This window comes from Chelonia mydas, chromosome 1 (genome assembly GCF_015237465.2).
Source record: "Chelonia mydas isolate rCheMyd1 chromosome 1, rCheMyd1.pri.v2, whole genome shotgun sequence".
Classification (NCBI taxonomy): Eukaryota; Metazoa; Chordata; order Testudines; family Cheloniidae; genus Chelonia; species Chelonia mydas.
This window is the reverse complement of record NC_057849.1, coordinates 348167859-348193166: the sequence shown is the minus strand read 5'-3', so window position 1 is coordinate 348193166 and position 25308 is coordinate 348167859. Positions and strand designations below refer to the sequence as shown.

Genomic DNA, 25308 nt, shown 5'->3' with positions numbered 1-25308 from the left:
AGGACCTAGGGGTTACAGTGGACGAGAAGCTGGATATGAGTCAACAGTGTGCCCTTGTTGCCAAGAAGGCCAATGGCATTTTGGGATGTATATGTAGGGGCATTGCCAGCAGATCGAGGGACATGATCGTTCCCCTCTATTCCACGTTGGTGAGGCCTCATCTGGAGTACTGTGTCCAGTTTTGGGCCCCACACTACAAGAAGGATGTGGAAAAATTGGAAAGAGTCCAGCAGAGGGCAACATAAATGATTGGGGACTGGAACACATGAGTTATGAGGAGAGGCTGAGGGAACTGGGATTGTTTAGTCTGCGGAAGAGAAGAATGAGGGGGGATTTGATAGCTGCTTTCAACTACCTGAAAGGGGGTTCCAAAGAGGATGGATCTAGACTGTTCTCAGTGGTGGCAGATGACAGAACAAGGAGTAATGGTCTCAAGTTGCAGTGGGGGAGGTTTCGGTTGGATATTAGGAAAAACTTTTTCACTAGGAGAGTAGTGAAACACTGGAATGCGTTACCTAGGGAGGTGGTGGAATCTCCTTCCTTAGAAGTTTTTAAGGTGAGGCTTGACAAAGCCCTGGCTGGGATGATTTAGTTGGGGATCAGTCCTGACTGGTCTGTAGTTCCCAGGATCCTCCTCCTTCCCTTTTTTAAAGATGGGCACTACATTAGCCTTTTTCCAGTCATCCGGGACTTCCCCCGATCGCCATGAGTTTTCAGAGATAGTGGCCAATGGCTCTGCAGTCACATCCGCCAACTCCTTTAGCACTCTCAGATGCAGCGCATCCGGCCCCATGGACTTGTGCTTGTCCAGCTTTTCTAAATCGTCCCGAACCACTTCTTTCTCCACAGAGGGCTGGTCACCTCCTCCCCATGCTGTGCTGTCCAGTGCAGTAGTCTGGGAGCTGACCTTGTTCTTGCTGGGGCCCACCTGCCTGGGCATTCCCCCTGCAGGTGTCCTTTTCATCCACAGGCCCAACACATCCGTCGCCCCCTGGTTCTCCTCACCAGGCGGGCTGTCTTAGGGACTTGCCCCTTTCCCTGCTCTGGGTGATGCGCCCTGCCCCCATCCCAATAGGGACAATCCCTTTTTAAATGTCCACGCCGCCCGCACATGTAGCAAGCCTTGCGCTCCGCCACAGGCCTCCTGGCCCTGGCACTCGGCTTCTCACATCCTTCTCCACGGCTCCTCCGAAACTCCCTTCTGAGGAATTTTACCAGGGCCTGCTATTCCTCTGCCAGCTGCCCCAACTGTTCCTGCAGGGCTCACTGCACCTCACAATGCCTCTGCTGAGTTTCCCTGACCTCATGCACAAGTCTCTCAAGCCTCTCGTGCTGTCAGACTGCCCCTTTCCTTCGGGGACCTGACTCTGGAACCCAGCCTGGAACGGCGCAGGAACCCTCAGCAAAGAACACCTCCGCATAACCGGGATCCATCGTCCCTATTTCTAGTTCCCTCCAGACAATTATTCCCAGTCTTCCTTCCCTTTGTATCAGGGGTGACCGATTATACCTGCATTCTCCACCATATGTAGCACGGCAGAGCACTCACCGGCCCAGCGCCTCCTGCTGGTTGGTCTAGGAATTAGCTCTTCCAGCTTCAGAGCGCCCCCTGCTGGCCAGTGTCTCCTTGCTGCTGCCTGCTTCTTCCTTTCTTCAGGTATCACCCTGGAGTCCAGGCCCCGTGTCCCTCCTGGCCCGCGGTGCCCCTTCTCTGGAGTACTGCCCCACAGCAGTGCGCCCACACTCAGGGATCCTCCTCTCCCTGGGGAACCCCAATTCCCCAAAGCCCACCTTGCCTCAGTGACTTCATCACTGAGGCAAGGTCTTCATCTAGTCCCTTTTCTCAGAGGCAAACTGTAGTCTGAAATGGCTGCTCTTCATTGGTAAGGAGGTTTGGACCTGCTGCCGTTTCCTGGTCTGGCTGCACCGCTTCAGCCTCAGTACCGCCATAGGCCCTTTTAGCCTGGCCTCAGCCTCGGGACTTGCCTGTCCAGAGCTCCGCAGCTCTGCCTGTCCTTCCCCAGCACTACTCTGTTTGAGATACCCTTCTCTAGCCAGCAGCCAGGTCCTTCCCACTTCACCACCGGAGTGAGACTCCCCCTGCCTAGCTCCCAACCCTTTTATCAGGGCCAGCTGGACCCTAATTGGGTGTGGCCACACCTGCGGCTGCCTCTCTAAAAGGGCCGGCTTTTACCCCTTTCCGAACCAGAGTGGCTCCCCACTACACTGGTCTGGACTTTATTTTATTTACACATTATAAGTGTGATCAAGTCCTGATCATTGATACCTAAGCTACCATTAGTTGGTAGTTCTGTGGAAGATGGGTGATATTCCAGAGGACTGGAAAAGGGCAAATATACTGCTAATCTATAAAGAGGGGAATAAGAACAACCCGGGGAATTACAGACTTAACAAAAAGAAAAGGAGTACTTGTGGCACCTTAGAGACTAACCAATTTATTTGAGCATGAGCTTTCGTGAGCTACAGATATTATTTATTATTTAGATAATGGCACAGAGCTGGGAAGGGGTTGCAAGTGCTTTGGAGGATAGGATTAAAACTAAGAATGATTTGGACAAACTGATGAAATGGTCTGAAGTAAATACGATGAAATTCAATAAGGACAAATGCAAACTACTCCACTTAGGAAGGAACAATCAGTTGCACACATACAAAATGGGAAATGACTGCCTAGGAAGGAGTACTGCAGAAAGGGATCTGAGGATCATATTGGATTGCATACTAAATATGAGTCAACAGTGTAACACTGTTCAAAAAAAAAAAAAAAAAAAAAAAAAGCAAACATCCTTCTGGGATGTATTAGCAGTATTGTAAGCAAGACACGAGAAGTAATTCTTCTGCTCTACTCGCCACTGATTAGGCCTCAACTGGAGTATTGTGTCCAGTTCTGGGTGCCACATTTCAGGAAAGATGTAGACAAATTGGAGAAAGTCTAGAGAAGAGCAGTAAAAATGATTAAAGATCTAGAAAACATGCCTCTGAGGAAAGATTGAAAAAAGTGGGTTTGTTTAGTCTGGAAAAGAGAGGACTAAGGGTGGACATAACAGTTTTCAAGTACATAAAAGTTGTTACAAGGAGGAGGGAGAGAAATTATTCTCCTTAACCTTGAGGATAGAACAAGATGCAATGGGCTTAAATTGCAACAAGGGCGGTTTAGTTTGACATTAGGAAAAACTTCCTCACTCTCAGGGTAGTTAAGCACTGGAATAAATTGCCTAGGGAGGTTTTGGAATCTCTGTCACTGGGGATTTTTAAGAGCAGGTTGGATCATCTCATGTCAGGAATAGTCTAGATAATACTTAGTCCTGCCTGGAGTGCAGGGGACTAGACTAGATTTTTCATACACATTGTAAGGAGAGTGGTCGCTTTGGATAAGCTATTACCAGCAGGAGAGTGAGTTTGTGTGTGTGGTTTTTGGAAAAGGGGGGGGGGGGTGAGAAAACCTGGATTTGTGCTGGAAATGGCCCACCTTGATTATCATACACATTGTAAGGAGAGTGATCACTTTAGATAAGCTATTACCAGCAGCAGAGTGGGGTGGGAGGAGGTATTGTTTCATGGTCTCTGTGTATATAATGTCTTCTGCAGTTTCCACAGTATGCATCCGATGAAGTGAGCTGTAGCTCACGAAAGCTTATGCTCAAATAAATTGGTTAGTCTCTAAGGTGCCACAAGTACTCCTTTTCTTTTTGTGAATACAGACTAACGCGGCTGTTACTCTGAAACCTGGGACTAGACTAGAAGATCTCTTGAAGTCCCTTGCCTTCCTATGATTCTGTGACACAAAGCTAGGGTGGGTTGCCAGTGCTTTGGAGGATAGAGCTAAAATTCAGAGGGATCTTGATAAATTGGAGAACTGGGCTACAGATGACAACAATGTAATTCAACAAAGACCAATGTTAGGTAATACACATAGGGAAGAAAAAATCAAATGCACAAATACAGAATGGGGGATAACTGGTTTGGCAGCAGCATTGCTGGGAAGGTTCTGGGACTTGTGGTAGATCGCAACCTCAACATGAGTCAACAGTGCGATGCTGTTACAAGAAAAGCAAATGCAATTTTAGGTTGCATTAACAGAGGCATAGCATGCAAATCATGGGAGGTGATAGTACTGCTCTGCTCGGCACTGGGTAGGCCTCAGCTGGAGTACTGTGTCCATTTTTGGTCACCAATGTTTAGAAAGGATGTAGAGAAACTGGAGAGGATCCAGAGGCAAGTGACAAAGATGATCAAAGGGATGGAGTGCGAGCCATATGAGCAAAGGCTGAAGGAACTGGGTATGTTTTGTTTGGAAAAGAGGAGTTTAAGGTGGAGGACATAAGTCTTCAAATACTTGAAGGCTGCCATAAAAAGATGGAGAAAAATTGTTCTCTCATGCCACAGAGGGCATGACAAGAGGCTGTTGGTTCAAACTAGAGCATAACAGATTAAGATTAAATCTCAGGAAAAACTTTCTAATTGTAAGAGCAGTAGGACAATGGAACAGACTGCCTATGGAATTTGTGGAAGTTCCTTCACTGGAGGTTTTCAAAAGGAGGCTGGATAGCCATCTGACGTGGATGGTTTAGACACAACAAATCTTGAATCTTGGCAGGGGGTTATACTAGATGACCCTTGCTGTCCCTTCTAACCCTATGATTCTAATAACCGTACAGCATGCTGCACTCTGGCTGAGACTGTCTAATATAATTAACTAATATCTACTTCTTTCTAATTTCTTCTCTCCACTTGCAGCTTCAGAATAATCAGAGGACTAATGAAGAGCAGAGAGAGGAGGCTGAAGCACTCAGAAAGAAACTCCAGGAGCAGGAGGACACTGTCAGGAACCTGATGGAGCAGCTGACTGCAACTAGAGAGAGCCTGACAGATACTCAGACCAAGCAAGCAGCCCAGGTATGGAGATGGATTTCTCGCCATTGATATATTTACTGTCTGCTGGTAACAATCAGTGACTTCATAGGGAAAGATGAGTAAGAAATGGCAAAGTAAGTTAGAAGACTATTGTCCCAACTAGGGGAGTGAGTACTGTGATGTTATGTTAGGTTTTTTATATAGTGCCTTTTAATACCAATCTTTACAATATTAGCTAGACTTGCCGGCTTTTGGTTTTGATGGCTAAAATGGTGGATTGTGACATTCAACACAAGTCCAACAACAGAAACTGTATGTTTCTGTAATTGTATGGAAATTGTAGCTTTCTAGACTCTGGGTATATGTAAAATGTAATCTGCACTTTTTGCACTTCCAGAGTCTGAAATGTTGTCAATAAATATGTAAGCATAAGTGAAATCATCTCTTTGAGTTGGCATGGCTATCACAGAGCCTTGTACTACTCAGGACATCTTGGCTTCTGGTTCAAATCTATTCTCACACGTAACGCACTCCACAAAAAGTAGGATGAAAAATTCCTGATGGTCTGTGTGCCTGACACCCCCAGAACAGGTCTCAGTCCTTTGTACTGTCTTTGGAATTTCTACCTTGTTTCTCTGTTAGCCAAGTGACATTTCTCATGCTATGTACTATGGCTTACAGCTGAGCTGCCTGCAGGAGGTGATTCGTGAGAAGGATGCTCTCCTAGAAGAACAGGTTCACCAACACCATGCTGAATTACACCAAGTAGTGGCCCGATCAGATCTGGAAGCTGAGATGCAGCAGGTGTGTTTGATGGGTTTGACAGTCCCCCGCTTTTTGTAGAACATGAGAAGGGAAAATTGTGTGGGTTCAGTGGGATTTGCAACTCAGGGATATATGCAGGCTAACAAAGGAACTCTGTGGGAGTTGAGAGGAAGGTGGTTCAGTGATTAGGATGCTATCCTGAGACTTGGGAAACCTGGGTTCAGTTCCCTGCTCTATCATAGACTTCCTGTGTGACTAGGGGGTAAATCACTAGTGTCTCTGTGCCTCAGTTCTGGGTCTGAAGAAATGGGAATAATAGTATTTCCCTACCTCATAGGGGTGTTGGCAGGATAAATACACTGACGAGTATGAGTGCTCAGATACTAAAGTAATGGGAGCTATATAAGTACCTAAGATACATAGAGTTGGGGTACGGCTGGGATGGGATCCTCCCGTGTAACTAGCCCTCCTGTGCTTTGAGCTGCTACTGTCCTCTCAGCTTCTGATGTAGATGATGCAGCACTTTGTGTGTCTCACATAGAACCTGAGGACACTGCAGAGAAAGCTGGAGGAACAGGAAGCGGCTCTGCTAGGACGAACTCAGGTGGTGGAACTGCTGCAGCGGGAATTACGTGGTGCGGAAGAACAGAACAAGGTACCTCCTCATACTTTCAATGTACTATAGCCGTGCTCTATTCTCTTATGTTCCTTTACTGTTAACAGGTGCAATTGTCTCGTCAAAAGCCTAGCACCTGACATAGCTCCCTACTACAGGGGCCATATCTCTAGCATGAGAGAAGCTGAGAATTCCTTGAGCTCAAAGTTCAAAGCTGCCAGCTCCTGAAGAGAGTGCATTTTTGTTTTTGGCGCTGCACTGGGGGTGAGGTGACCCTTAGTGCCTTAATTAGCAATCTTTTCTGACCAGAATTGGTGGCGCAGCTCTGTGACTGAGTTGTTGAGCTCGGTTACCTTAAGTATGGGGCCACCTGACTCATTTTTATGCTTGCTGTAGAATCCTCAGAATGTCTAGTTCCAGGCAAAAGCATCCTTTTCTCTAACATTGTCTCCTTCAGTGTCACCAGCTGACTAAAGCTTTGAACTTGGAGGTCCCAATATTTTGAGCAACACCAATTCTTGTTATGAATGTGCTGGGGCTTTTGAGAAATATATAATATTACCACCTCCATGTTTTTGTTTTGTTTTGATTTTTAAACAGTTTTTAGGAACTGTGCAGAATTTAGCCACTTCCAGCTTCCCCTGCCAGCCATTGGAAGCTTACAGGAACTCTAGTAGCGGGTAGGATCTGACCTGATTCATCTTAATGTTTTGGGGGAATAGAAAGTGACTGGCTCATAGGTGAGCTGCCTCAAACTCAAGCATGCAAGTTCTTACCTGACTCAGAGCTGAGCCGGTTTGTTTCTACTTTCTTAAAGATTTAAGAAGGTGAATAGGGTTATTGCCTATTTTAGTGGCTCTTGCAGTGTGTGAAAGGTATTTGACTAGTATAGGTTTTTGCAGTCTGTCTCTTTATTATGTAATTTAGAGGACAAAATTAAAGTAATGCAAAAAGAAAAAATTGCTTTTTGTACCATTATGCTTCTCTTTTAAAGAGGCCTGAAAGGGTTGGTTTTGCAATAGTTTTTACATTAGAAATTCAGTTCTCCTCTATCATGTTTTCTCCTGAAGCACTGGTAGGATAGTGATATTTCAGGCAAGGGAAACTTCATGGAGAGAGAGAATGATTTTGTTTGCTTCAACCAGTTCAGTCCCCTCCCTCCCATAGATCCAAGTCATCCTAGACTTAAGGGAGGTGTGTGGAACGTTCTTGCTCCTGCTGGGGCAGAGTTGTTCACAGAACTGAGGGGCTGAGCTCTCTGAGCGGTACATTGGCCCTACTGTCTGAGAGTAGGTTGTGCCTCCCAATGTTTCCTTACTGACAAACCTGTACCTTTGCAATGCCTACCTCTCACTCCAAAGGAGCTGGCATTTGTGATACAAAGGTCATTGCAGTGCCAGTCATGCTAGTCTGGTACTTGGGAGTAAGGGCAAGCAAGAATTACTCCTGCTGCCCTGAATGCCTTAGAACTTTGATTTTTAAGATGTTTCCTCCTGGCTTTTTGCTAGGGCTGGGAATCGGTTGCACTTATATCTTCAGACAACAGCAATTCTAAGCAAGCAATTATCTAACCTTTCTGTTTAAGCAGAGGTTATGTTCTCTGTGCTGGAGTGTCCTAGAAGGAGAATGTGTTGGATGTTAATTCCAGCTTACAGTTTCTCTTTTTCTTCACTCTAGTTCAGAGTTCTGATGTCTCTCAGCAGAGTTTTGATATTCCCTTAGGAGTCACAAGACAGTGTTTCTTCCTGCGGAGGTTTAGAATCCCCATCATGTGTTGTTCCTTTCCTCTCATGTCTTGTCACTTGGCTAGTTGAAATTGCCTCTTGTTTAAGTTGTGTACTTAGCATGGGCCCATTTTTGCCCAGTGCCTTAGGGTCTGAAGCAGGAATCAATTGTTTTTCCTTCTGGTTGAGTCCCTCCCCATCTCCTTTTCCAGACTCTCTTGGACCAGTGTCAGAGGATGGAGGCAGAGCTGAGCTCTTTAAAGAACATGTTGGATGCAGAGAGAGAGGAGTCTCGAAGCCTCGTGGAGAAGATGGAGCTGGAATTGGCTGAGAAGAAGCTGTCCTTCCATCGCTTACAGGAGGAGGTGCAGTATCTCTCAGAGCAGCTGGAGCAGGCAGGAAGAACTCGGGCTGAACTGGAATCTGAATGTAGAGCTCAGGACCAGAAACACAAGCTGGAGGTAGAAGAGCAAAAGCTGCATATTACTTACCTCCAGATGGCTGAACAAGAGCTGCGGTCTAGCCACGATGGCCTCATAGCTCAGAATGATCAGCTGCTGCGGGATATTGATCGGCTGCTGATGCAGTCTACTGAAAACTCTGCTACCATACAACACCTGCAAGGTTAGCAAGTGTAGCAAGTGGATCGACTCAACACCTCAGGACCCTCTCTGTGTGGTTCCAATTTGTGTGCTTTTTTTAATGGCAATTCTCTAGCAAAGGGTGGGTAATATCTTATATGACAAGAGGAAGAATAAATCTTTCCTGGCTCCCAGGCTAATGGGAATCCTTAGTTTTATTTTAGCCTTTCAGAGCTGTAGTTATTTTTAAATTTTAGTGATGTTTGCGTATTAATTTGATAAAAATGATTTAAAGGATATCCTAAACTTAGCAATCCCTCTTCTCTCTGAAAGTATTTAATAGACTATTGTTACAGCTGATAATTAAGGTGATTTATAACAGAGATCAGAGAAAAAAATCTTTTTTTTCCAGTGTTTTTATTTTGTGTAGTCGGTTTTACTGTTTTCCTGGAACAGTCAGTTACTCTTTTTGGAAATATGGGAAAATGTAGTGCTAAAACAACAAAAATTGGCAGTGGGACTGAGGGAGATGGATAATACTTGAAACTACTTTTAACTCATTGTTTAAATTGACTAGAATTCACATTGGTGACATCCCAAGAAAAAACTGGTTTACAATGAGAGACTAGAGAAGCTCAATCTATTTAGTTTATCCAAGAAAAAGTTAAGGGGTGACATGAGCATGGTACCTACATTAGGAGAAGATTTCTGATATTAGAGGGCTTTTTAATCTAGTAGACAAGGGCAGAACAAGATCCCATAGCTGTAAATTGAAACTAGACAAATTCAGTCTAGAAATGAAGTATGTATTTTAACAGTGAGGGTAATGAACTGCTGGTACAACTTACCTAGGGATGTGCTAGATTCCCCATCACTTGACATTATTTTAAATCAAGATGATATATATTTCTAAAAGATATTTATACTTTAGCCCAACTGGAGATTATGGGCTTGATGCAGGAATTGCTTGATGGGGGGCAAAAAAATGGTTTTGCTATGCAGGAGATCAGACGAGATGATCGTAATTTTCCTTTCTGTCCATGGCAGTGAGTGAGCATGGGTGAAACGTCTAGATAGATAGTACAGACTTATACTTGTAGCCACTCTGCAATCTTCCTTGACAATGTGTCTAAATCCTCTAAAGAGGAACGTTCCATCTCCTTGTCTGTTCAGTCCTGCACTTCTCTATTGAGAGGGCATTCCCTGATCCTTTGGTTGGCAAACTATTGTGGTATTTTCTGTGATGTTCTCTCATATCCACTAAGAACTGGAACTAGATTCATTTATTTCATATAGAACTGTTAGGTGATATGGACTTCCTGCAGGTACCGGTTGGGGCCAGAGTAGAAGCGCTGACTGAGAGGTGAAAGGTTACGTATTTTGGTGTGCATACATCTAAAGTAGATCTACTCATTCACACAAGCAGAGATGTGTATACTTATGTTTAACTTTTTCTCTTAGATGAGCTCACGCAAAAATCTGAGGAGTTCGTCCATTGCCAGACTGAGCTAAAATTGTTAAAGTCTGAGCCAGTGATGCAGGTCTCTCAATCAGAGGAGCAGGTACAATCTCTAAAGGTAATTGTAACCTAAAACTCTCTCATATCCTAAGAATCAAACAGATAGTGCAGAATATGGAAATACCTTCTCTTGATCAAATTGGCTGAGAAGGTTAATACAGGGTCTATTTGCGAACTTCTCCAGTCTGGGCAGATGTTTTAAGAAACTGCCTGTAAAGGGAGTAAACTAGTATGGGTCAGTCGGGGGAATTCAGAAGTTACTAATAGATTTGTCAAAAGTGTAACTGAAAGAAAGAGGGCTAATACCTGTGAGAAAGCTGTTGGTAACTTTCTGTCTTTCTGCTTTCTAGCCAGTCTCTGAGCAGGATGAAATACCTCTGCAGAAAAATGTGGTGGAGCAGGAGGATGAGAAGAGGACTTTACTCCTACCCACTGCAGGCTTGGAGGGGCTGAAGGCTGAAAATGGTATAATTACACTTCCTTCTGCCTATTTTCAGCTAATAAACATACCCATGATTACTGGATTAATCAGCGCTCCCTGCTGAGGATTTCAGAACTGCTCTCTAATCCTTTCCAGAAACTATAATTGGAATTTAATTCTGAGGGCAAGAGAAACCATTTAAATTTCAGCCTGTGAGCAGAGAGTAAAAAAGATTCCCAAACTCGTGGGCCAACCTGCTGGAATGATTAAAGCACAGGTTTTATCTTTGTGATAGCAAGTAATGATTGGAGAAGGTAATCTAAGTAAAGATCAGGATGGCAGAAGGAGAGAACATGGAGGCTTGGACAAGGAAAGGATAGGGCGAATGTGAGGATGATCAGATCACATGGGAGGCCAGGTATAAGAGGGTGGTCATCTTATTTGTGCACATATATTCCAGAGCAGCCTTTGGAGTTGATCCTGCTGAACTGTATCTTGAAAGGGCTTTCAGTTCATCACCTAAATCACTCGCATCAATATCATGCATGTCATCATGTGTCAACACTGTCTCTAGTGCCCTGAATTGCTGGTGTAGGTGGTCTTCAGGTATAGTGAGGAGTTTTGGAATATCATACAACATCCCAAATATACTGCTGTGTTCCTTGAGCCGCATGAAACATTGTGCAATACAGTCAGTTGAAGAATCTAGCACCTAGTTAAAGAATTCAACTTTGACTTATTATTTGGGGTCTCTTATGGGATTATCCCATGCCTCGAATCAAAATGTCGTCTTCTTCGGTGACTCTTGTATTCTTGAATGGGTGGGAAAATAGCTTCAGTTTGAAGTTCCTCTGCCAACTTCTGTGCACTCTTCAGAAAGTTTTGAAATCCCTTATCTGACCGGTAAGACTATAGGTATGACTTTGCTTTGTCCAGTTGTTCCATTGCTCCAGATATATCAAAGTCAACACCTTGGAGTCTCTTGCTTACAACACTTATTTCAAACAGTATGTCATGCCACAACACTAAGCCACACAGAAATTTGAAGTTATGTATGTTTCTGGTGATTCCATTTCCCACTGCCACTGTTCTTCCACGAAGAGTTCCTGTCATAGCATTATCCTCCATAATGACAACTGTGGCATCATCTATCTTCCCAATTTGGTGTTTGATAGGCTTTATCGCCTCCACTCAACTTTCCCATCATGTGGCACTCAGGGGTTTCAGTGTCAGAGAGGATGTTCCCAGACGTTTCTTCAAAATTTGCCATTGATGAGTTGATGCAGAGAAAAATACATAGATGCTTTGAATTACTTTAAAAAATTCAGCAGCCTCACTAGAAGCTGATGCTGCATCACTGACCACCAAGTTCAATGAATGAGAACTGCATGGGACAAAAAAAGCTAGAGGGTTTAACTCTCGGATCTGTGTCTGCATTGCTCTGTTCTTGCCTCTCATGTCAACTATCGCAATTTCCGTATCTTCCAGCATTTTAAGAAGTACATTTGTCATACCAGCTCTTGTAGTATCATCAGTGTCATACATTGTAGAAAATGCTCTCTGACAGTCACTGTTACAGGGACATTGTCACTAGATTCTGTTGTTGTTACAAAACACACCATTAAAGTCATTTGTTCCTTATGGCTGATGTCAGGTGTGCAGTCCAGAATAACAGAGTAATATCTTGCTGATGTCAGATCTGCCACAATTTTCTGTTTGACTTTTGTTGCCAGTAACTGTATGATCTCACTTTGCCAAGGTAGTGGTGTGTGTACATTTCTTGAATGGTGACTCTTCTTAGATGCTCCTGGAGTACAGCATCAAACTCAGCCATCAGCTCCACAATTTTAAGGAAGTTTCCATTGTTTGGCACATACAGCTGATCTGAAGTGCCACGCAGTGCTAGGTTTTGGGTAGCAAGCATTCTCACAGTGGCAATGAGCCTTTTCAGAACATTTTGCCAGTAAAGAGACTCTAATGCAATCTTCTCTTGATGCTGATCTATGGTGACCTTTAATCTTAGTCTCACTTCAAGCTCTTTCCACCTATGGAATTCTGTCTGGTGATTTGCTGCCTTCTCATGGCATGCCAGATTTTTCGAGTCCTTTGTTCCTGTAGAACCCAATGTGGCTGGAACATTAGACTGGAAGAGGTTTGCAACAAAAACAGTATGCAGCATTCTGGGTTTTTGAGTACATACTCCATGGCCTCTCCACTTTGTCACCATTGGGGATTTCACGCCAGTAATGTGTTGGATGGAAACTTCTATTTTCATTGTCTTTGGGGAATGTGAAGGTTTTTCACTTGCTGTGGCCCATGCCATACAAGGAAGTCCCTCAGGCTACTGCTCAAGTGGATCCACAGTCCTGGATCATCTAGATTTAAGGAACTAAACTCAGCGGCAGCTGTTTCTTGCATCTCCACCACACTCTTCTCTGATCTACACTTTTCTTCAGGAATGTGCATGGTTACATCCATTTGAGATGGAGATATGGATGCTGAAGTAGCTGCCAGGTCACCTGCACTCTGACTAACTGGAAGATCAGGCATCTCCTCACCACTCACATCCTCTCTGGGGCCAGAAGGCTCTCTGTGAACATTTGTGTCTATGTATCTCAGGAGAGCTCCTTCCTGCTTAGATAGAAAAGCTTCCTTTGCTTTCTTTCTTTTTCTGAATGCTGCCCCAGAGGGGTGTTTTCTTCTTTCACTCATGACTGCTGTTCTGCCAGCTATAGTATCTCTCAACACTCAACTGAAGGGGACAAATAAACAGGCTGGTAGCAGAGCCTGAGTGAGGAAGATAGCAGCATCTTAAGGGCCTAACTGGCTCCTACTACTTCAGTTGACTGCCTGTTCTCCTCAGGTGGGTTCAAGGAAGCAGCAGGAAACAGGAAGCTCTCTGAGCAGCTGGTGTTAATCAGTCCAGGCTCCTGTGGGTGCTAGAGAGGTACCTAAGAGGCTGCTCCTCCTCTCTCTCCCTATAGCTCCTGCTGCTTTCTGTTATTCCCTCTCACCTTTTCTCCTACCTGCCTGTTATGGCTCTTTTGCCTTCCTTCCTCCAGCACAGCACTCCACCCTCTCTGTGTATCTAGAGCAGAGAGAATACATATGCACCAGCAGCAGAAACAATTTTCTACACTCTGGGTCCTAGTGACACCCATCCCCCCACGCCCCCCACCCCCGGTCTGGCACCTGAGGCGGCCACCTCAGTTCGCATCATAGTAAGGCCAGCACGGATAAAACAATGTCTGGGTTGAGAACCATGAGGTATAGATGCCAAAGATTATGAAATGTCTGTTCATCTTCACTCTGTGTACAGATTACAAAATATGTAGCATTTTCTTGATCCACTAGGTGGCAAAAAGGGTATGGCTGTCCCTGGCAGAGTTCAGTCTGAGATGAATCCAGTGAAAATGAATCATCAGCATGAAAAGCAGACCAGCTACAGTCCAGCCAGTGTGATATAGAGATGTCACAAATCTCAGAGGGAGTAGTTCATCAGGGCTTTCTCAAAATCCATGTTAGGTGTTACTTAACCTCTGATGTCAACTCTAAATATAACAAACAGACAAAAAAACAAATGAACAACCGCTATCTCACTACATTAATGCAATATTAAGGTTGTACATTTGGAGCCAGGAAGTGCAGAAATTAAGGTTCCCACAACAGTGTTAACCTGGTCCTATGTCTGGTTCTGTATGTGTGTTTTTATATATATATATATATATATATATATATATATATATATATATATATATATATAAAAAACATAAAATTTTTTTTACATTTTTTATAATCATAATAGAAAATTGTGTTTAACCAGAAAAAAAGGCTCAGTTTTTGCAATGTGCCGAAGTTAGTGTTGCTGGGGGGGGGGAGGGGGGAACCTTGCATAAATTGCATCTTAACTGTCCTTTTATACTGCAAAAAGGCTGAGGCAACATCTTTAATAGAATTGACTCTTAATAAAACGAAAAACTCCTACTGGCAAGACACCAGCATGAAAATGACCAGGTTACATGTCTAGCTCTTTTATGCAGGCATAGCTTTAGGAGAATATTTTAGAGGTAAAGGTAATAGCTCACCTTACCTAATAACTCTCGTTACAGTGTATACAGTAACACCCCTTGTTTCATGTTCTCTGTGTATATAAATCTCCCCACTGTATTTTCCACTGAATGCATCTGATGAAGTGTGCTGTAGCTCACGAAAGCTTATGCTCAAATAAATTTTGTTAGTCTCTAAGGTGCCACAAGTACTCCTTTTATTAGAGGATACATATTTAAAAATCAGTCATGATAAAATCTGGACAATAACTTGTCACACACACTACTAGATCCAGATGGAAATTCCTTGCCTGCAATAATGAATCAAGAAAGTAAATTCTATATTCATTAAAATCATTACCTACAAATACAACAGATCAGCACTTTTAACCCGGTTTCTGTTTCTGTCTAGGTTTTTGTAATGTGTCCATCACCATAGTATCTAGGTGCCAGTTTACAGAAAGTTACTGAGCCAAATTGAGTTTACTTTCTTCCAACATCTTCACTTTTAAATTAAGGCCCTTGCATTTTGAACCCTATTCCAGTTTATTCTAATAAATTATTTAATTTAATAACCCTTCTAATAGTTTTTCATTTCACTTTATCAAAATGAAATGTGAAGAGTTCTGTTAGAATGATTGTGGGTTTTTTTCCTCACAGCAAACATTTTAAGCCTACCAGCTCTACTGATTGCCCTTTACTTTCCCTCTCCAGGCAATAATAGCTTTGTTCTGAAAGGTGCCCAAAGTAGTGCTCTGTCCTGGTGACATGACTCTGCCAGGGCAATCCTAACCTTTCTCTGAAGAGTGCTTGAACTAATGCTCCGTCCTGGGGTGACTCCGTATCTCCTCCTCCACTTGCATGTTGTGGACAGCCCTGGACCCTGCTCTCTGGAAAGTATGAGAGTGCTTCCCTCACTCAGGGAGAAGAATGTTTTCTCTGAAGGTTAATGCCACTTGTTTGTGAACATTTCAGAGACCCTGTGCTCTCAACATACCCTCCTGGAGGCTCAGCATGAAGCTGTGATGAGCATGGAAGATTCAAACCAGGTAATGACCAAGCAGCCAGACTGAACAAAACCTAAAATAGGTTGAGGACATGACCTTAAACTGCTTCCCATAAGCTGTTGAGTCTTCTTCTAACAATCCTCTTTGCTAGGTTATTATTAGGTGGATTAATGTGGAAATGGCCTCTAAATACAGCTTGTAGTTGGCTGGAAAGCAAACCCCATCCTTGTTTACTAGTTATGTGGGATTTCTGAGCCTCCTTCATCCATTGTCAAACCTCCCCAGTCCACACAAGTGCTTCCTGTTCAGCCACATTTCTGTTCTGCAGTGTTCTGTGTCCAGTTGATATAGGTCCTAGGGAGCACCACTCTGAAGGTTTAACTTTGTGTTACAGGTTAACGTTTCAGCCCCATGCACTCCCATTGCCTTATAAGGGATCTCTCATAGAAGAGAAAACAGTGATCCTTTGTCAAGTAGGAGCAGGGGATTATTAGAATATTTTTGTCCCTGTCCCTTAGAGCAGGGAGATGAAACCTTTGCACAGTCCATTCCATGGTGAACAGCTCATGGTACAATGACCTTACAAACAACCTGTAGATGAGGGCAAGAGTAGTAGTAGTAGGGGACCACCTGTTGCCTCACTTCATGCTGGATAGACTAGCTGATAGGGGGGTCTCTGCCCCCAAATACCTGTATTAAGAATTTAGCTGAAAGCAAGGTTGGGGCTCTTTCCAAAGCGCCGTCCTCCATTCCAACCAGTTAGCAGGGGTGAAGTCGTGATGGTGTAATATCACCGCCCACCCAGCACACACGTCTCCTGTTGGCTTGGAAGAGTGAGTGGCTTGTGGCATGGGGTTCACAGCCTCTAGGCTATCAGGTTATTCCTCTGGTTGTGTGTTTGTTTTAGATGACTCTTCACATTTTGCCTAACTCTTTATTAGTCATTGATTTAAAAGCAAGGGGGAGTTTCTCCCATTTCAGGATGTACCAAAGCCACTGTATTTGGTTCTTTTTACTACTAATAGTCACCCTGCACAAGAAGCTACAGATTAGATGGGGCCCAGTGCTGGGAGTGGGGAGGGCCATTGCCATTTAAGCATCTTTTATCAAGTCTTTATTTTAGACTGAGATTTGTATGAATATGAATCCAACGCAGGGGGAGGCTGGACTCATGCCCAGATCTAATCTGAATTGGACAGCCATCTTTCCGGTTTGCATAAATATTGGTGACGTTGCCACTCATAAAGGGCAAAAGCAGTCTTGCATTTCGGGTTGGAGATCGTGCCTAATGGAGCAGTCTGTGATGCTGAATGACTCCCCAGTGGCCTGTACCGCTACTGTATGGTCTATACATGATGATGGTAACAGACATCAGTTTTGTTCCCAAAGCTTTTTGGTGTGTCTGCGTTGCTTTTGAGAGTGATTGTTGAGAGATTTGCTTAGGGCTACTGCTGCTATAAAATAATACACAGCTACATATTTCTCTACCTCCCTGCTCTGATGGAAAGCTGTAATACTTAATTGACTGGTATTGCTGGAACTGGCTTAAATTTAACTTCAGCCTCATTTCTGCTTTGCTAGGTTTGTTTGAATACGAAGTGTGCTGTTTCCTTATGCCCCCTGATTTTTATTTTGTTGAGGGGGCACTTTTCCTACCCTAGGTTTGCTGATGTGCCTCAGTTCTGAGCCACAGACCCTTGCTATTCTGGTCTTGGTTTGCTTCTGCACAAATTACCAGTATGGCCAAATGTCTGTGGTGGTTTGTGATGTTGGCCAGTGTGTACTGGGAATTAAGATCTGAGACTTAAGATCACAGAATTCTTTTTAAGTCTGTATCAATCCACATGTGAACCTCTTTTTTTTTTTTTTTTTTTTTTAAGAGATCGAAGGACCAGTGCACTGAGTCTTACAAAACTAGATCCCAATTACAATACTCAGTGCACTAGTCCTTTGATCAGCTAATTTCCTGGGTTTTAGTAGGAGGCTCTGTGGAGGAAGAAGAGTCTCTGTCCCCTCTGTGGGCAGCACATTCTACTCTTTCTTTCCACAATATGCTCCACCTTCTGCACTTCTCAGGTTCTGTCACCTCAGACTAAAAAGCAGCAGAAGACAAGTGGCATAAAGCAGCAAGAATTGCCAGTGACAGAGTTTCTGGAGAGTGTGGGTTTGTCATGCTGTCTGAAGTGGCTCTCAATCTTTATTTCGTGCTCCCATGCTTTGTCATTGCATTCAGACCATTTCTGCTCTAGCAGCATCTCAGGCATGGGGAGGCTGAGTCCCAGCCTTCTGGTCAAAGTCCATGAGCAAAGCTCCTAGTTCCTTATTTGAGGTTTTCTTTCCAAAGGATAAACCCCTTTCTTTACATAATTGTTTAAGGTCTTTCAGGTCAAGATGCTCATATGATTGTGGTTCACCCATTGTGGCTAATCTTTAACTCTTAAAACTCTCAATATCAAATTTAGACTTTAAATAGCGTTGGGTTCTAATTGTTAAGCCAGTTGGCCTGTGGCATGTGAATGCTGTTTGACTACACCAGTTGTCATGCTGTCTGAAGTGCTTCACAACTGAAAGTGCCAATTTCACGTCAGATTGTCAGAAAGCAGGGCAGACACCCCAAACTGGTGGTATATCCTATAATTAGATTTCACCAAGCCAGTAACAAATGTGCACTGCTGGATCGCTGTATTAGTCTTACCATGGGGCCACAAACAGTCCCCTTAGGCTCTCCAGCCTGCCTTGCCACCCAGACAAATTGGACTTTGTGATAATGGTCTCTTATACCAAATTTCACATCACATTAGGTTATTCCCAACCCCAAAGAGTCAGTCACTTACCCCAGGTCAATGAATAGTCTTGATTTCACACCAAAAACAATGCTGGAAGCTGATTTCTCTAGTAAACGATCTAAAGTTTTATTAGTAAGAAAAGAAATTAGAGTTAGTGAGAGGTTAAAGCAGGTAAAATACATTAACAGGTGAGTCAGTTGGTAAGTCCAAAATGATGATGGAGATGTAGTGATCTGCTAGTTTTCCAAAATTTCCTCGGGGTTGCCCAGGATAATTTTGGGGATCTCTGTCTACTTGTTCAGTAGGCCACCCTGTTAGAATCCAAAACAGTTCAGAGATACAGGATCAATCCTTGGATCCATTCTTATAACCGCTTTCTATGGAAAGCGATCTGGCAAATGTTTTTATCACAACATGGACTCTTCTTTTGTTGATTAAATGCAAACAGAGTCTGTGAACTTCCATTGTCAAACACAACAACCCATGCTCTGCAGTTAGCAATCGTTTACATTTCCAAGACTCCAGTCTTGTGCGATGGGTAAACGTAATGTAAACACAATGTGATAGCCCGAAACAATCTTTTGTTATTTTTCAATAAGTTTACACATCCAGTACATTTACATCTTAACACTAACACACACTTCAATCTAGGGTTATTTAATTACTGGGTATACATAATGTAATACGATAGTAAACGACAGGTTATAGGTAAGTGAAGACAATAACATTAACATTTCTTCTGTTTGCCAGAAGCTGGGAATGGGCAACAGGGGATGGATCACTTGATATTACCTGTTCTGTTCATTCGCTGTGGGGCACGTGGCATTGGCCACTGCTGGAAAACAGGATACTGAACTAGATGGACCTTTGGTGTGCCCCAGTATGACCGTTCTTATATTCTTATGTTCTTTGATATGCACACACAAGTGAATTGCTCGATGTATACCAGGACACTTAACATTTCTTTGATATTCACCCACAAGTGAATTAATCTATGGCTTTGATCTGAGTTCGCCTGTTAACGTCACAGGATGCTCTGCCTCCTGGGAAAGGCCCTCATCTGGTGTGTTGAAGGAAGATGATGGAAGGATAGGAAAGTGGAGTTGCTCCTTTTTGGAGAGGAGAAGAAGGAATGTGCGGGTCACATATAGGGTGTGGTGGGGGAGGTGCTTAGGATGTTGGTATTTCTTGGTGCCCTGAGGGTTAACTTGATAGATCACTGAGATCTGCATTCAGGCTTTTATCTAGTATCTTAAAAAATGTTTTGTATCTCCATTAGGCAGCGGATATAGGTCTTAAAGTAGCAGGATTCAGAGTGGTCAGACAGTGTGACAGGCAGCTAAAACAGCTGAGTCCAACGGTGATGATTAGAGCTCTGAACCAACCAATCTTTGTTTTCCAATAGACTGACAGCACTGGAACTGATTCCAAGTTATTGGACTTGCTGACTCAAGAAGGACCATCCTGCTCTGGATACTGCTCACCTGATGGTAACCTCACAGAATTGGAGAAGTTAGGGAGACTGCACAGCTGGGGAGAGGCTATGAGGCTTCATGGAAAGGTCTGAAGTGATTCAGGGAGAGGGACTTTGAGGTCAGGTTCTGAAGCTGTGCAGAAAGAGGAAGGTTCTGATACTATACGTGGGGAGACAGGGAGTAAATCTGAGGTGGCACAGTGGGGAGGAAGATTTTTATATTGGTTTGTGAGGTGGCCTCTGAGATAAGAAGGAGAGAAGAGGGTTGGTAGGGTCAGAGTCTGAGGTAGTATACAGGAAAGGTGCGAGGCAGTGTTGTCCAGTGATAGGACACTGGGCTGGGAGTCAGGAGATGTTCATTCTGTTCCTTGCTCTGTCACTAGCCTTATGCGTGACCGTGGGCAAGTCACTTCCCCTCTTTGTGCCTCTGTTTTCCCTCCTTTGTCCATCTTGTCTAGTAAGATTCTTACATACAAATAAAACAATGTTAAAAGTGTTATTTAGGTTGCAAAGTCAAGCTCTTGAAATTTAGGAAATAACAGATTTAGTTTTTCTTAAATCTGTCCACTTTTGTGTCCTGCACTGAATGAGGCAGGCATCGTTTGGAAAAAATAGCATGTGATCATGTAAGTAAAGACTGTATCATAATGCATATGCAAAGGGGGGCAGAATTAAAGTGCATGGGAAACCATAAATCTGGCATTTCCTAATATTTGAGAGCTTGACTTGCCACCTCAGTGTTCTTTTAACATAATTTTTAATTTCCTAGGGTGTTTTTTTTTTTTTTTTTTTAAAAGAAGAGGTAAAAACTAATTCTGTTATGTGCTACTGCTTGAACTTCAGGACTAACTATGTTAGCTGGTAGCAAGAGAAGGCTGTTGTTGCAGAGAGGGGAATGGACTTGCTGGATCCTGGTGGGGGAGCCTGCCCTGGTTCCCCTTCTCTTCCCCCTTTCTCCAATTCACTCCATCCCCATGAGTTAAGGAAGGTCCTGCACAATGTGGTGCCCCAGTCAAAGGGATAGGCTGCTAGGTCTGGAGGGTGAGGGGAGCCTGCCCTAGGGCACCACTGTCTGTCTCTCTTCTCCCCTCACTTCCTGAGGACTTGAGGAAGCTCCAGCCCCAGGTGTCTGGATCTCTTTCCATCTGCTCACTGGCTTACTGTGGATCTGGATTTTCTGCTGGTGACATGCATGTATTTTGTCACTAGGTCATTCAGCAACACTAGTGAATAATGAACCACAATCTCCTCAGCCATCTGAAGATACCATGGTTCTAACCCAGGTATGACCTTGGCAATATAGGTTCTGTCACAAAGATAGACAAGTCTATAGTCTAGATAATGTCCAATCTAGTTTGAAAAGGCTCAAATTGTAGAGCTTCCATAATCGCAGAACCTGATGGTGCTATTATGGTGCTGAGCAAGGCTCTATGTACAGTAACTCCTCACTTAGTCTTCCCGGTTAACGTTGTTTTGTTGTTACGCTGCTGATCAATTAGGGAACATGCTCGTTTAAAGTTGTGCAATGCTCCACTCTTACGTTGTTTGGCTGCCTGCTTTCTCCACAGCTGGCAGCCTCCCTACGCACCCACCCCTCACAGCGCCTCCCATCCGCCGGCAGATCTCACGGATCAATACCTTCCCCCTCCCTCCCCTGCCTCCTGCCCACAGCAATCAGCTGGCTTGTGGTGTTTAGAAGGGAGGGGAGTGAAGGGGGAGGAGCGAGGACACAGCATGCGAAGTAAGGGGGGAGGAGGTATCATAGAATCATAGAATATCAGGGTTGGAAGGGACCCCAGAAGGTCATCTAGTCCAACCCCCTGCTCGAAGAAGGACCAATTCCCAGTTAAATCATCCCAGCCAGGGCTTTGTCAAGTCTGACCTTAAAAACCTCTAAGGAAGGAGATTCTACCACCTCCCTAGGTAACGCATTCCAGTGTTTCACCACCCTCTTAGTGAAAAAGTTTTTCCTAATATCCAATCTAAACCTCCCCCACTGCAACTTGAGACCATTACTCCTCGTTCTGTCATCTGCTACCATTGAGAACAGTCTAGAGCCATCCTCTTTGGAACCCCCTTTCAGGTAGGTTTCAGAGTAACAGCCGTGTTAGTCTGTATTCGCAAAAAGAAAAGGAGGACTTGTGGCACCTTAGAGACTAACCAATTTATTTGAGCATGAGCTTTCGTGAGCTACAGCTCACTTCATCGGATGCATGCTGTGGAAATCGCACAAGACATTTTATACACAGACACCAAGAAACAATGCCTCCTCCCACCCCACTCTCCTGCTGGTAATAGCTTATCTAAAGTGATCATCAAGTTGGTGATCACTTTAGATAAGCTATTACCAGCAGGAGAGTGGGGTGGGAGGAGGCATTGTTTCTTGGTGTCTGTGTATAAAATGTCTTGTGCGATTTCCACAGCATGCATCCGATGAAGTGAGCTGTAGCTCACGAAAGCTCATGCTCAAATAAATTGGTTAGTCTCTAAGGTGCCACAAGTCCTCCTTTCCCTTTCAGGTAGTTGAAAGCAGCTATCAAATTCCCCCTCATTCTTCTCTTCTGCAGACGAAACAATCCCAGCACCCTCAGCCTCTCCTCATAAGTCATGTGCTCTAGACCCCTAATCATTTTTGTTGCCCTTCGCTGGACTCTCTCCAATTTATCCACATCCTTCTTGTAGTGTGGGGCCCAAAACTGGACACAGTACTCCAGATGAGGCCTCACCAGTGTCGAATAGAGGGGAACGATCACGTCCCTCGATCTGCTCGCTATGCCTCTACTTATACATCCCAAACTGCCATTGGCCTTCTTGGCAACAAGGGCACACTGCTGACTCATATCCAGCTTCTCGTCCACTGTCACCCCTAGGTCCTTTTCCGCAGAACTGCTGCCTAGCCATTCGGTCCCTAGTCTGTAGCGGTGCATTGGATTCTTCCATCCTAAGTGCAGGACCCTGCACTTATCCTTATTGAACCTCATCAGATTTCTTTTGGCCCAATCCTCCAATTTGTCTAGGTCCTTCTGTATCCTATCCCTCCCCTCCAGCATATCTACCACTCCTCCCAGTTTAGTATCATCCCCAAATTTGCTGAGAGTGCTATCCACACCATCCTCCAGATCATTTATGAAGATATTGAACAAAACCGGCCCCAGGACTGACCCCTGGGGCACTCCACTTGACACCGGCTGCCAACTAGACATGGAGCCATTGATCACTACCCGTTGAGCCCGACAATCTAGCCAGCTTTCTACCCACCTTATAGTGCATTCATCCAGCCCATACTTCTTTAACTTGCTGACAAGAATACTGTGGGAGACCGTGTCAAAAGCTTTGCTAAAGTCAAGAAACAATACATCCACTGCTTTCCCTTCATCCACAGAACCAGTAATCTCATCATAAAAGGCGATTAGATTAGTCAGGCATGACCTTCCCTTGGTGAATCCATGCTGACTGTTCCTGATCAATTTCCTCTCATGTAAGTGCTTCAGGATTGATTCTTTGAGGACCTGCTCCATGATTTTTCCAGGGACTGAGGTGAGGCTGACTGGCCTGTAGTTCCCAGGATCCTCCTTCTTCCCTTTTTTAAAGATTGGCACTACATTAGCCTTTTTCCAGTCATCCGGGACTTCCCCCGTTCGCCACGAGTTTTCAAAGATAATGGCCAATGGCTCTGCAATCACAGCCGCCAATTCCTTCAGCACTCTCGGATGCAACTCGTCCGGCCCCATGGACTTGTGCACGTCCAGCTTTTCTAAATAGTCCCTAACCACCTCTATCTCCACAGAGGGCTGGCCATCTCTTCCCCATTTTGTGATGCCCAGCGCAGCAGTCTGGGAGCTGACCTTGTTAGTGAAAACAGAGGCAAAAAAAGCATTGAGTACATTAGCTTTTTCCACATCCTCTGTCACTAGGTTGCCTCCCTCATTCAGTAAGGGGCCCACACTTTCCTTGGCTTTCTTCTTGTTGCCAACATACCTGAAGAAACCCTTCTTGTTACTCTTGACATCTCTTGCTAGCTGCAGCTCCAGGTGCGATTTGGCCCTCCTGATATCTTTCCTACATGCCCGAGCAAAATTTTTATACTCTTCCCTGGTCATATGTCCAACCTTCCACTTCTTGTAAGCTTCTTTTTTATGTTTAAGATCCGCTAGGATTTCACCATTATGCCAAGCTGGTCGCCTGCCATATTTACTATTCTTTCGACTCATCGGGATGGTTTGTCCCTGTAACCTCAACAGGGATTCCTTGAAATACAGCCAGCTCTCCTGGACTCCCTTCCCCTTCATGTTAGTCCCCCAGGGGATCCTGGCCATCTGTTCCCTGAGGGAGTCGAAGTCTGCTTTCCTGAAGTCCAGGGTCCCTATCCTGCTGCTTACCTTTCTTCCCTGCGTCAGGATCCTGAACTCAACCAACTCATGGTCACTGCCTCCCAGATTCCCATCCACTTTTGCTTCTCCCACTAATTCTACCCGGTTTGTGAGCAGCAGGTCAAGAAAAGCACCCCCCCTATTTGGCTCCCCTAGCACTTGCGCCAGGAAATTGTCCCGTACGCTTTCCAAAAACTTCCTGGATTGTCTATGCACCGCTGTATTGCTCTCCCAGCAGATATCAGGAAAATTAAAGTCACCCATGAGAATCAGGGCATGCGATCTAGTAGCTTCCGTGAGTTGCCGGAAGAAAGCCTCATCCACCTCATCCCCCTGGTCCGGTGGTCTATAGCAGACTCCCACCACGACATCACTCTTGTTGCACACACTTTTAAACTTAATCCAGAGACGCTCAGGTTTTTCCACAGTTTCGTACCGGAGCTCTGGGCAGTCATACTGCTCCCTTACATACAGTGCTACTCCCCCACCTTTTCTGCCCTGCCTGTCCTTCCTGAACAGTTTATAACCATCCATGACTGTACTCCAGTCATGTGAGTTATCCCACCAAGTCTCTGTTGTTCTAATCACATCATAGTTCCTTGACATCACCAGGACCTCCAGGTGGGGGGGGGGAGAAGAGGCAGGTCAAGGATGGGGGCTTGGGGGAAGGCGGGGAGTGGGCAGGCTGAGGGTTGAACCGCCCCCGCACCTGGTGCTTGCAGAGTAGGGGAAGCTGCTACTGCTGCGCAACGTGCTTCTCCTAGCCTACAGCACCTTCAGCCTCCTTGCCTGCCTCATCTCCAGTGCCAGTGGGCTGTGCCTGTGTAGGGTAAGCCGGGGCACCTCCTCCGTTTAAAACTTATACCTGTATTAAATTGCTTGTTTAAAATGTGTATAATGCCTTTTGTCTGGCAAAATATTTTTTCCCTGGAACTTAACCCCCCCCCATTTACATTAATTCTTATGGGGAAACTGGATTCGCTTAACATCGTTTTACTTCGTCGCATTTTTCAGGAACATAACTACAACGTTAAGTGAGGAGTTACTGTATTTAGCTCTCTTTAATCATTCCTTGTTAATCAGTCCCTTCCTCCAGCTTGACAGCGGCACAGCCCTTGCAACAC

At 44.5% G+C, this 25308-nt stretch overlaps 1 protein-coding gene across 6 annotated transcripts in view; it reads left to right on the top strand.

The window, feature by feature from the left end:
* The window catches only part of GOLGB1 (golgin B1), a 105891-nt gene that overhangs the window by 19315 nt on the left and 61268 nt on the right, over positions 1–25308 (top strand). For all 6 annotated transcript variants that reach the window (XM_037889521.2, XM_043522131.1, XM_037889523.2 and 3 more), the window contains 9 exons: positions 4759–4917; positions 5557–5679; positions 6182–6295; positions 8193–8604; positions 10023–10138; positions 10431–10545; positions 15523–15596; positions 19746–19830; positions 21024–21097. In XM_037889521.2, coding sequence (XP_037745449.1) covers positions 4759–4917; positions 5557–5679; positions 6182–6295; positions 8193–8604; positions 10023–10138; positions 10431–10545; positions 15523–15596; positions 19746–19830; positions 21024–21097 — 1272 coding nt within the window. The remainder of the gene's footprint in view (positions 1–4758; positions 4918–5556; positions 5680–6181; positions 6296–8192; positions 8605–10022; positions 10139–10430; positions 10546–15522; positions 15597–19745; positions 19831–21023; positions 21098–25308) is intronic.